The sequence below is a fragment of the Gracilinanus agilis genome, chromosome 3, assembly GCF_016433145.1.
Source record: "Gracilinanus agilis isolate LMUSP501 chromosome 3, AgileGrace, whole genome shotgun sequence".
NCBI classification, from domain to species: Eukaryota; Metazoa; Chordata; class Mammalia; order Didelphimorphia; family Didelphidae; genus Gracilinanus; species Gracilinanus agilis.
The window spans coordinates 89,618,057-89,631,655 of NC_058132.1; the positions used below are offsets into that span (position 1 = coordinate 89,618,057).

At 33.1% G+C, this 13,599-nt stretch overlaps 1 protein-coding gene across 1 annotated transcript; it reads left to right on the forward strand.

Annotated features, from left to right (window-relative positions):
• The first annotated feature begins 8,766 nt into the window (after window positions 1-8,766).
• On the forward strand, window positions 8,767-9,708 carry LOC123238726 (olfactory receptor 51A7-like). The gene has a single exon (XM_044665933.1). The coding sequence runs from the start codon at window positions 8,767-8,769 to the stop codon at window positions 9,706-9,708; it is 942 nt and encodes a 313-aa protein (XP_044521868.1).
• The last annotated feature ends 3,891 nt before the right edge of the window (window positions 9,709-13,599 follow it).

Consider the following 13,599-nt stretch of genomic DNA (forward strand, 5'->3'; position numbering starts at 1 on the left):
TGTTTGATTCTACATTATCATTTACAAATTTCCTGAGATCATTAAAGTCAATTTCATTTGAGAAAAAAATAATTACTTAAATGAAGCAAGCAATTTTTTCCCCTCACAAGTCATCCAAGATGAAGTTAGTTCATCATAAATCCAAGTAGAAAGTTCTAATATGTCAAAATAATTAAAAATGTTTCCATTATTTTTTGTCTATCTGATAAAAGATACAAATATACATGAATTATATTTCCTAATATATTCTTAGGAAAAGTATTCATTCATTATTTTTATTACATAAAAACATAAGACTTAATCTGGCATAATAAAAATTCAACTTGATATTCAAGCTTTCCAGGACCAATCTTTACATTTTCCAAAGCTCCTAAGGTGTGTTTAGTATTTTTTTGTGCTTTCTCAATGTTGATTGATTTTGAGTGCAATGCAGTTGACAGTAGAGGAAAGTTTTCATGAATATCAATCACTAAAGTAATATATTAAAAAAATAACTGATGTTAGCTAATCTCTTGCCAAGCAAAATAAGAACAAGAAATTGTATATACAATAAAGAATATATGTGCTCTAGAGCAATCAGAACTTTAAATTATATCCCTCAGTTCCTTCTACTTAGCCAATTTTAATCATTTCTATTTTAAGTTCTTTAGTTCCAACTTCAAGCAATTTGGAAGTTCGAACTAAAGAATTTAAAATAGAAATGTGTTTTAAATGATTAACTTGTTTTACACATATTGAATTGTCAAATGAGAATCAAAACTAATCATTTAGATGTTACTAACTGACGATTTGAGGAAAATTTTCAAACTCATAACTACTCAAGACTTTCTTGTCAGCATTTTGTTAGCATCATCAGAGTGAAATGTATTAAGTCCATTTTCAAATCTTTATTTTTAAAGCTGCAAGTAGACAAGAAGACATTAAAAAATATACTCAACTGTGGTAAATTCAATTCCTTTAAAATAATGAATAAAATTACTGGTGGAAGAGTGGAAGGAACTCTGTTCTCACTGTGTTTACCAACTGATTTGCAAGATTCCTGAAAATATAACAATCAATTAGCTCTCAAACATGTATAAATCAGGTTCAACACAAAACTACTCCTAAGCTACCATGTCCAGGTACTTTAAACTTCTCTCTCGTGATCTCTACTTTCATCTCAATTATTCTTTAACTCTTGGCAATCTAACTGCTGCTCTCAGCGCCAGAGGAAAATGTTTTTTCTAAAATTTGTCAACAACGATATCTTTTCTTTTTTCCTTTAACAAAAATGATGATATTTATTGATAAGGATTCATACTTACTGTGTAATTTTATAGAATTCCCCCTCCCAAAAAAAGAGAAGTCCTCAGAGATGAGTTAGCTCATCATGTTCATTAAAAACCAACAACTTATTCTCTGTTTTAATATTACTTCTAAGACAGAAGAGAGGCAAGGGCTAGGCAATAGGCATCCAGAGTCATATAGTTGAGAAGTATTTAAGATCAGATTTGAATCCAGGTCCACTTGACTCCAGGCATGACATGCTATACACTGTGTCACCTACCTGCCCCCACATTCATTTTTCACATAAAATTGAAGTGAAATAATTTTAGTGTCTTTTCCCCCAAAGTCATACTGTCATTTCCAATGACTAGAATGAATATCTCCTTACTTTTAAACTTTACCTTTGCATTAACAGTCAAATAGGTATTTATTATTTACTTAATATTAATATGGTACCTATATTTAAATGGTAGAGATACAAAGAAAAGCACTGGGAGAAATATTCCAAAAGCATTTCTATATTTAGAGAAAGTTCATACAAAATTTCCACAAGCAAATTTCCTTTGATGTCTCCACAACTACAAAATACTAAACCCCAGAGACTTAAATGTGATTTCTTATGTTATTCCTAAAGAATAGACAGTCTAGCCATAATTCTCAGGGGCCTTTGCATCTCAGTGGAAGATGTATAAGAGGAGAATGACAATATCTTTTGCAAGTAAGCTTTCAAGAACAAACCCAGGGAAGGATGCTTTTGGTTCTCTTGGGTTTGCCCTTCTATCTCATGAGCCTATTTCAATGACTTTCATCCAGGTAAATATTCTGATTTCTTCAGTTACTTCCTAAATGACTTGAGTTCTTCCTCCAGAAAATTAGAGGTTTTCTGGTGGAACTTGTCTATCCTTAGTCTTTGTTCACTCTCTAAGGGGAATATTTTAAAGGCAAAGAGGGAAATTCCACTACTTCCCACACACTAAGGCCATATGGGATTCTTTTGTTGGGGCAAGAATACAGTTTTATTAAAGTACTCTAGACCCTGTTGGTGAAGGTGTGGTATGAGTGCCCTGGCTTGCCAGAGGGCACTTTTCTGTTCTTCCTCTCCACTGCACCTGAGGACATTTTTTACATGCCACATTTATCTTTCTAGCAGACTAATGTAAACACTTTCTCCCTCTGCTCTATGGGTTAATCTTTCTGGTGCCTCAGTTTCTTCACCTGAGAAAAGAGAGAATTGGTGGTCTCTGATGCCCCATCTAGCTCTAAATCTCTGGTCCCAAATGATGGCTGCAATTGGAACCACACACTAAAGAACTTATATAGATCTCAGAGTAACTTTGAGATTTTAGGGAGTAAATTAGGAGAGATAATAACTTTGTGCTATTTTGTCACCTCTTAAACCTTAGACTGCCTGAGGGAAGGGGAATGAATGTTCATTAGGTCATACAGAATAAATGGCTGATATGGCAAAATATGTGAAAAAACAAATATACATTCTTTTTTTAAAATAATTTTTATTTTTTAGAAAAATTATCATGGTTACATGATTCATGTTCTTACTTCCCCTTCATCCGCCGACCTCCTCCCCTCCCCCCCATAGCCAATGTGCATTTCCACTGGTTTTAACATGTGTCATTGATCAAGACCTATTTCCAAATCGTTGATAGTTCCACTGGTGTGGTAGTTTTGAGTCTACTTCCCCAATAATATCCCCAACAACCCATGTGTTCAAGCAGTTGCTTTCCTTCTGTGTTTCCTCTCCTGTAGTTCTTCCTCTGAATGTGGGTAGCGTTCTTTTCCATAAGTCCCTCAGAATTGTCCTTGGTCATTGCATTCCTGCTAGTACAGAAGTCCATTACATTCTATTTTACCACAGTGTATTGGTCTCTGTATACAATGTTCTTCTGGCTCTGCTCCTTTAACTCTCCATCAGTTCCTGGAGGTCTTTCCAGTTCACATGGAATTCCTCCAGTTTATTATTCCTTTTAGCACAATAGTATTCCATCACCAGCATATACCACAATTTGTTCAGCCATTCCCTAATAGAAGGGCATACCCTCATTTTTCAGTTTTTTGAAAAAGCACGGCTATAAATATTTTTGTACAAGTCTGTTTATCTATGATCTCTTTGGGGTACAAACCCAACAATGGTATGGCTGGTTCAAAGGGCAGGCAGTCTTTTCTAGTCCTTTGAGCATAGTTCCAAATTGCCATCCAGAATGGTTGGATCAGTTTATAACTCCACCAGCGAAGCATTAATGTCCTAATTTGGCCACATCCCCTCCAACATTCATTACTCTCCCCTACTATCATTTTAGCCAATCTGCTAGGTGTGAGTTGATACCTCAGTATTGGTTTAATTTGCATTTCTCTAATTATTAGAGATTTAGAACACTTTCTCATGTGTTTATTAATAGTTTTGATTTCTTTATCTGAAAATTGCCTATTCATGTCCCTTGCCCATTTATCAATTGGGGAATGGCTTGATTTTTTATACAATTGATTTAACTCCTTATATATTTGGGTAATTAGACCCCTGTCAGAGTTTTTTGCTATAAATATTTTTTTCCCAATTTGTTGTTTCCCTTCTGATTTTGGTTGCATTGTTTTTGTTTGTACAAAAGCTTTTTAATTTAAACAAATATACTGTTGAACAGAATAACTTGGATTCCACTTAACTCCCTCTCTGAAATGGGGACAATAATAGCATCTCCTAAGATTTTTGTGAAAATTAAATGACATGATTATTTTAAAACTGCTGAAAGAGCCGGTTGATAGGTGGTAGGACAAGCATTTAACTTATGACCCTGTTCTTGACTTAATTCTTTAGAAATGAGTAAACTATTAGAGTTTAGAGGTCAAGAAACCATAAATCATAAATTAAAAAAATCTCTCTTCCAAACTAAAAAACTCAGAGAACATCTAATGTGCCTATACTGAATGCAGAAAATTCCTTCTACTGTGTAAGTATACTCAGTAAATAGTATTGGAACTCATCTCTAAGGTCCCTTCCTTAGCTGTAACATCCTATGACATAATCTGCTCTCTTTAATTGGTGAATCTTTAGCTCAGAGGCTCTTAGCCAGGGTTCATGGAATCCTAAAATGTCTGTGGATAGATTTAAGGAGTTGTGAACTTGGATGGGGGAAAATATATCTTTTTCTTCCCTATTTTCTAACAAATATAGCATTTCCTTCTATTATGAATATAGGCTACATTTTTTTTCCTGAGAAGGGGTTCATAAGCTTTCCCAGATTGTCCAAAGGAACCATAACAGAAAAAAAGGTTAGTAACCCCTGATCTTAAACTATGATCTTGTTGTAACTGATCGTTTCATTCAGAATATCAGATTTTTACCGGGAGAAATAAATTGATAGGGGCAGCTAGGTGAGCACTTCCTTTCTGTGTAATTCTACTTAGTTCCAGTCATTTGCCTAGTCCTTGCCCTTCTCTCTGAAGAGTTGTCACTAAAACAAAAAGGGTTCAATAAAAAAGAAAAAGAAATAAACTGGGTGCTGCTATAGGTCTGGACCTCTTGCCATATATCATATGTCTGCAAAGTCTTCCTCTCTCTCTCTCTCTCTCTCTCTCTCTCTCTCTCTCTCTCTCTCTTTTGTTATTTTCTACCTTCACTACAAAACAACATTTTTCAACAGCAGAGTGAAATATTGGATGTTGAGTGCATGATGAAATACTTTAAATATCATCATTGCAATGGTATTAAGTTTCTTTATCTTTGAACAACTCAATAACAGGGACAATTTTTCGCCTTTCCATGTATTTCCAGTATGCCTAGCATATTGTCTGGTATATATTAAGTGATTGAGAAATGCTTATAAACTGCTATTAAGATACTGCTATTAAAATACTGCTATTAAAAAATAAAAGCAAAAACAACTTCTTGGGACTAAATTAGACCTAAGTCTTCTAAGGTAATAGTTTTCAGCTGATTAAGCTATGAAGAGTTTAACTACATTTTATATTAAGATTTTTATTTGGATATTTCTTGTTGAACCTTTACATCCAGCTCCCAATTTAGGATTACAAATAACAACAATAATGGCCGTGATGACACTAACCATTATCCTTGTCCTCAACATCCTCTTCATAATGATATCTTTTGTTACAGTTCATTTGTTTCAGTTGAATCTAACTCTTCACGACCCAATTGGGGTTTTCTTGGAAAAGATCCTGAAGTGGTTTGCCATTTCCTTCTTCAGCTCACTTTACAGATAAGAAAACTGAGGCAAGTAAGGTTAAAGGACGTACTCAGAGTCACACAGTTAGGACGTATCTGAGACCAGATACAAATTCAAAAAGGTGAGTCTTCCTAAATCCAGGCCCTGGTGCTCTATCTACTGAACCACCTAGATACTCTAATGATATCATGTACTTCTATAACTATGTTATTTTTTACTTTGAGGTATGTTTTACCCAGGACAGCCAACAAACCTCAGAATCATTGCCTTTCTTAGTGATATTGCAAGATTTTAACATCTTTCACATTGTCCAAAAGTTTGTTTGTGATATATTTCTTGCAATCCTTTTGTGTCTTAGTTATTTATGCCTCAGTTCTACTGAAAATGGTGGCAGAGATAGGGAAAAAGACTTATAATGTGATGAGGCACATGATATGGATTGCAAATTCCCAGGGTCCTCTGTATCCCAATGGAGGATGTATGAGAGAAGAAAGACAATATCTTTTTAAAGTAAGCTTACAAGTCCAAAACCAGAGAAGGATGCTTTTTCTTCTCTTGTGTTTTCCCTTCAATCTCAGGAGCCTATCCGAGGACTTTCATCCAGGTAAATATTCTGATTTCTGCAGCTACTTCCTTAATGACTTGAGAGCTTCCTTCAGAAAATCAGCACTTTTCTGGTGGACCTTGTATCTTAGTCTTTGCTTGCTCTCTAAGTATAATATTTAAAATGTAGAGAGAAATATTCCACTACTTCCCACACTCTAAGATCATATGGTCACCTTTTATTGGGGCAAGGAAATAGTTTTATAGAAATGAATAAATAGTCTAAACTCTAGACCCATGTTGGTGAAGCATGAGTGCTCCGGCATGTCAGAGAGCATTGTTCTGTTCTTGCTCTCCACTGTATCTGAGGAAATTTGTGATATTTTGTTACCTCTTAAGCTTTAGGCTATGTGGAGGAAGGGGAAATTGAGCTTCATTAAATTATCCAAAATAAGTGGCCGCAATGGCAAAAGATGTTATAGAATAAGTGCTATAAGTATGAGTTATTTAAAAGTCTATTGACAAATGACTCTAAAGAAAAAAATAAAAACATGGAAAACCTGTAAAAAGTCTAGGGAAATCCCATGAATAGAATCAAACTTATGTCTTAGTGAGGAGTTGAAAAACTAAGGATATTATGATTAACATGATAACACTGACAGAAACCATGTTGGTAATGTTGACATGTCAAGTATAACTAATAATGACTCGATCATAGATTTTTGAGTTGGAAGTTATTGTAGATATTAACTAAATTTCCTACTATTCTCCTACTTTAGAGATGAGAAAACTAAAAAGGCACATGAAAAAGGAATAATTGACAAGTAAGAAATGGCAGGACTGAAATGTGAATTCAGTACTCTTGGTTGTTCTGCCAACAAATAGCATCACTTTCCCATGTATTCGTGATTGTACTACTGTTGCAGGATTTTTAAAAATTTATACATTTATATACATTACCTTATTTGAGTTTATTAACCACCTAATTAGTAGCTAGGTATATGTATTAATTATTAGCATATACATTTTATGCAGGAGGAACCTGAATCAGATATATCTTATCTTGATGATACAAAATTCATGAAATATATGCAAGTGTTTTAAAATGCTCTCAGAAAAAATTCACACAGAGCTTTTCAGTTAATCAATATTTTTTTTCCACTTTGAGTACCAACATTTTATTTAAAAGTTTGAAAATGTATAAAAGTATCCATTCTAAAGAGAATACACATTATTTTTTAAGGGATATGAAAAAAGAAAACATGGTTTAGTAGAAAGGGTACTGAACTGGAATTAGGGGATCCTGCATTTTATTTCTGCCTTACCTGATGACATGATCCAATAATTTGATTTGAGGTTTTGGTAGAGTCATGTCATTTCTCTGGAGTTCAGATTATTTTTATGGAAAATGTGTTTTAGGATTGTTTGATTTCCAAGGCTTCTTTATACTTTTTCCATTCTATGACTTAAAAAGACCCAAGAAGCTCGCTAGGACAGCTCTTTTCTGGGGATTTCTCCACATACAGAGGTTGTCTACTAGATGATCTCTATAGCCCCTTTCCTTATAAGATCTATAATTTTCTCATGGCAGTAAAATATCTCCTTCACTGTTTTATCTTAGAGTGAATGAAGCTAATTTGAACTTTTTCATGAGAACCTACTGTCAGTCTTTCAGTTGGAGCATTTATAAAGTAGAAATCAGCAAACAATACAAATCAGGGCTTAATTTCTTGTTTTATAAATTTCTGGAATCAAGAAAGTGTTGGGAAATATTTATAATGTAAATTGGACTTCTAAGAATGCTACTTACATATATTTAATATATATAATACAATTATGCATTTAACTATTGTCGTTACTACTGTTAAGTTGTTTTAGTCATGTCTGATTCTTTGTGACTTCATTTGAGGTTTTCTTGGCAAAAACACTAGAGTGGTTTGCCATTTTGTTCTACAATTCACTTTATATAAGAAGAAACTGAGGCAAACAGGGTTAAGTGACTTTCCTAGGGTCATATAGCTTGTGTGTGAGGCTAGATTTGAAATAAATAGATAGTCTTCCTGACTACAGGCACAGCACGCTATCCAGTGCACTTCTTAGCTGCTGTCTTTCTATCAAGTTTCCAATAATACATGAGAGAGCTTATTTGTAACCACCTTGTGCACTGCTTTCTCTTATTGGCATAGAAGATCTAGCACCAAACTTGTTTTCCATATGCATTTGTATCTGATTCAAGGCTATTTGTGACTTTATTTTCCTTTTTTGTTGTGTTTTTAATTTACCCTCTATATGGGCCCTGGCTGACTTCTTCCTGGTGTTTTCAGGTACAAAAATAGATATACCAACTATCTCTAACAAGAAACAGAAAGAAGAAAATCTATTAGACTCAAGGTAGAGACAAAGGAATCCTCAGTAGCTTCTTATTCTACTTATTACTCCATGCAGCCCTCCTCCATACATTTTTCATGACACTCTCTTAGTGTGATCAAGCCTAAACTTAAACATTTTCACTGATGACAAACACATGTCCTCACAACATACATGCTTCCATTATTGCACTAAATTAGTTAAAAATATTCTTTTGTAAGTTTCATATGAGCAATAATATTCTTCATCTTAATTCAAATTCACAGAAAATATTGTGCCAATAAAGTACACAAGATTTGACTGTGAATGAACTAAGCATCTGTTTCCTCATTTTAGGGAGAACCATTTACTTTCCATCAGAGTCATCTGGTTGCCCACTCAGACCCTTATTGCTATGTCAGCTTTTAACACATCTGAGATCCAGATATCTACCTTCCTCCTAATTGGGATCCCAGGGCTGGAGCATGTCCACATCTGGATATCCATACCCATCTGTCTCATATACATTATTGCCACTATAGGCAATTGTATCATCCTCTATCTAATCAAGACAGAGGCCTCACTCCATGAGCCTATGTACTACTTTCTCTCTATGCTTGCCATATCTGACCTTGGGCTAACCCTCTCTTCTTTGCCTACCATGTTGAGAATTTTTTTATTCAATGCTACAAGAATCTCCATTGATGCTTGTATTGCCCAAGAGTTCTTCATTCACACCTTCACCGCCATGGAATCTTCAGTGCTTCTAATAATGTCCCTTGACCGTTTCATAGCCATCAGCAATCCTCTAAGATATAGCTCCATCCTCACCAATACTACAATCATTAAAATTGGTTTGATCTTTGCTATTCGATGTCTTGTATTAATATTCCCATTTCCTATCACACTAAAGAGATTGAGATATTGCAAAAGAAACCTCCTCTCTCATTCGTATTGCCTCCACCAGGATATTATGAGACTGGCCTGCTCTGATAACAGGGTCAATGTTATCTTTGGCTTTTTTGTTGCTCTGATAGGCATGTTGGACTTAGCAATAATTTCCATGTCCTACATTTTGATCCTGAAGACAGTTTTGGGCATTGCATCTCATCAAGAGCGACTTAAAGCTCTCAACACCTGCATCTCCCATATCTGTGCTGTACTCATTTTCTATGTGCCCATTATCACTCTGGCTATTGTACACCGCTTTGCTAAACATGCCTCCCCACTTATTAGAATACTCATTGCTGATATATTTGTTTTGATTCCTCCGCTGATGAACCCTATTGTGTATTGTGTGAAGACACGTCAAATCCGGGAGAAGGTTCTAGGGAAACTGTGTCTGAAAAAGGCCTGATGAATGAGTATAATAATTTTGTTTAGTCTTTTTTTGTTATTTTTGTTTACTTAAAAGCTATTAGATTACCTCCTTCTTCACAAGATGTCTAGGATGAATAAGCCTTAAAACTTATCTTGGGCCCCAAAGGAATTGGAAAAGATATTCTGATGAAACATGATTTTCCCCCTGACTTTTGAAGTATTTTTGGCTCTTAACATTCGTATTTCTTCCTGCCTGTCTTCTATTTTTAAGTTTTTCTGAAGTTGATTCTTTCTACCTTTATCCTCAGACTTTTAACTGTTTCCTTTTGACTTCCTTTAATATAACTTTGACCCATGTATATGCATATACATATGTAGATATATGTATGTATATATGTATATATATGAATTTTAAAGTATTTATTTTCTTTCCTCATTTTATCATACTAGAAAAAGAAAAACAAATTACTTGTAAAATATACATGAAACAAAATGGTACATTGATCTAATACAAAAAATATCATTATTTATTTTGTATCCATCATCTCTATGTAAGGAGATCCGTACATGCTTCATTTTTGGTTATATGGAATCATGGCTGGTAACTGCACTAATCAGAGATTTTTTAAAGTTTTCTAAAATATGATTATAACATTAATTGAATTCCTACTTGTATTTCCTTCAATGTACATTGAGTCAAACAAATCTCAGGTTTCCCTGAAACTATTCCTTTTGCCCCTTCTTATGAGAAATACTATTTCATTACATTCATTTACTGTAAGTTGTCAGCCTTCCTTTTTAATAGTCCCTTCCTTTATTTCCAATTGTTTGTTGCTATAAAAACAAATAATTTAAAATATATTTGTACATGTTTATCATTTTCTCTTTCTTCGATGTGTTTGATAATTTAGGACTAGTAATGGTAGCACTTCACAAAAATATGAATAATTTATTGATTATTGGAATACAGTTCCAAACTAATTCATAGAATGGCTGAACTAAACCAAATTTTTACTAACAGTTCATTAATTTACCTGTTCTCTAATAGTCCTTTCAACATTTTTCAGTTTCTAATTTTTGCAAATTAATTGTATAAAGTTGAATCTTAAAAAATTTTTAAATTCGAAATCACTAGATATTAGTTATTTTTAAAATTTTATTTAGTTATTTATATATTTTATTTCTTCCTTGTACAACTGTCTCTTTGTGCATATGAACTATTAATCAATTTGATATTGGCTATTATTATTAAAATATAAACATGTTTCTTCTATATCTTTGTTATGAGATCTTTCTCAGAGTACATTACTATACAGATTCTTCCTACCCCCAAAGTCAAATGTTTCTAATATAATTTATTCTATGTTAATTTTGCTTGTGATAAAGCTCTTTAATTTTTTGTATTAAAAGTGGTCCCTTTTGACTTCAGTGATCATCTCTGTTCCTTGTATAGTCATCATCTCTCCTTCTATGTGACCTCAAAGGAAATGTTTTTATTATTCCTCATATTTGTTTGTGATTTGACTCTTTAAATGTGAGTAAAACCTATTTTATTGAAATTAGGCTAAATATATCTACTATTCTACTTTCTAAATTTTCTTGCAGTTTTTGTTGAATAGTGAATTTTTACTTTAAGAGCAGTTTGTTCAACATTAAGTTACTAGGTTCATTTGTGTACCTACTTAGTTCCACTGATCAATCTTTATATTTTTCAACTAGTTTAAAATTGTCTTGATGATTACTTCTTTGTGATATAGTTTTCCATCTGGCACTGCTTGGTCTCCTTCCTTTCCATTTTTTTGTCATATACTCAGGAAAGTCTTAAACTTTTTTTTCCTCCAACTGAATTTAGAATTTTTTAAGGAAAAAAAAAGATATATAAGGAAACTCTTTTTGGTGGGTTGATTAAATTGGTACTGAATAAATCAATTTAGATAATATTATTATTCTTTAAAAATTGCCTCAACTTACTCATAAACTATTAATATTCTTCTAATTTAATCTATCTTCATTACAATAAAGGTTGCTTCATATGTATATTCAAATAATTCCTATGTGTATCTTAGTAGGTAGAAATCCACAATGAATTCCTTAAAAACTTTTTTTATTTGCCTCATTACTGGGTGAAAATATTTTTAACATTATATTTTAATTGTTTCTTGGCCTTTTGCTAAGATCAAGTGTAGTAACATTAGATTTTAATTATAAAAAAAAGCTTTGTAAAAGATATTGGATTTCAAATTCTTTCATTCTTTTTTCTTCCCTCCCCCTCTGAGATGGCAAGCAATTTGATATGCATTATATATGTATAATCATGGAAAATATTCTTGCATAGCAATGATGTGAAAGAAAACAAACAAAAAAGGGGGGCATGAAGAAATAAGAAACAAAAGTTTATTTTTAAAGTATGCCTTTATCTGCAGTCAGACTCCATCCTTTCTCTGAAAGTGGATAGAATTTTTCATCACAAACTCTTTGGAATAGTCTTGCTTCATTGTATTGCTTAGAATAATTAAGTCATTGACAGTAGATTATCCTATAAGATAGCTGTTACTATATACTAAGGTATCTTGGTTCTGCTCATTTCACTTCACATAAATTCATGTAAGTCTTTCTAAGTTCTTTTTGTTTGTTTGTTTGTTTGTTTCTGAAAGAATCCTGCTTGTCATTTCTTACAGGTCAATAGTATCTATCACAATCATATGCCTACAACTTGTTAAGCCATTCTCTAAGTGATGAGGCATCCTATCAGTTTCCAGTTCTCTGCCACCACAAAAAAGCTTCTATCAAAATTTTCTTTTTACTAATAGGTTCTTTTATTTCCTTTTCTTTGGGAATTAGACATAGTAGTGGTATTGATTGGTTAAAGTATATGCAGTTTTATTATAGTTCCAAATTGTTTTCCAGCTTGGTTAAAGCAGTTCACCACTATGCTTATAGTGCATTGGTAATAAATAAATACATACATAAATAAAAATTTAAGCTAAACAAATGAAAAATCTTGTGCATTAATGTCTCAACTTTCCCTCTTTTGTCATTTTTCTTTTCTGTCATCTGATAAGTAAAGGAAGGTACCTCATAGCTTTTCTCTAATAACAATTTAGAGCATGTTTTCATGTCACTATTAATAGCTTTTATTACTTTATCTGAACATTTCCTGTTCATATCCTTTGAACATTTATCAATTATGAAATAACTTGTATTATACATTTGCTGCATTTTTATATATTTGAGAAATGAAGCCTTGTTAGAGAAAATTACCTCAAATTTTTTTCAGCCATGATTACTATGTATTTTCTTCCTTCCTATTTTTTTTCTTGTTTATCTTTCTCTTCCTCCTTTCATCCATCCATTCAAAATTTGACTATATATTTTTCCTCTCACTATTGTCTCACTCAGGTCTGCCACCCATTCAAGCAGTCCCATATTCTCTTATTTCTTCCCTTCCTACTTTTATGTAGGGTAAGATAAATTTTTATACCCAACTTAGTGTTCTTGTTATTCCTTCTTTAAACCAATTCTGTTGAGAGTAACCTAAACATGTCCCTTCCTACCTGATTTTCCCTCCACTCTAAAAACTCTTTTGTGGAGATAGTCCACCCCCTTCTACCTCTCCTCCATCCATCTCCCAGTGCATTCCTCTTTTACTTTTATTAGATTTCAAGCAATCTTTTTCAATTCAGACCCTTGGCCTCAGTCTAGGTTTGATCCTTCTTACTGCCCTAATAATATACAATTTTAGTAGGAAATACAAGTAGCATCTTCCTAAGGAATATGTAACGTTTAACCTTACTGAATCTCTCTCCTGTTTGTCTTTTTTTGCTACCCTTGAGTCTTGTATTTAAAATCTGATGTTCTGTCAGCTCTTTTTAAAAATCAGGAATACCTGAAAGTTTTCTTATTAAATATCCATTATTTTCCCTTGAAG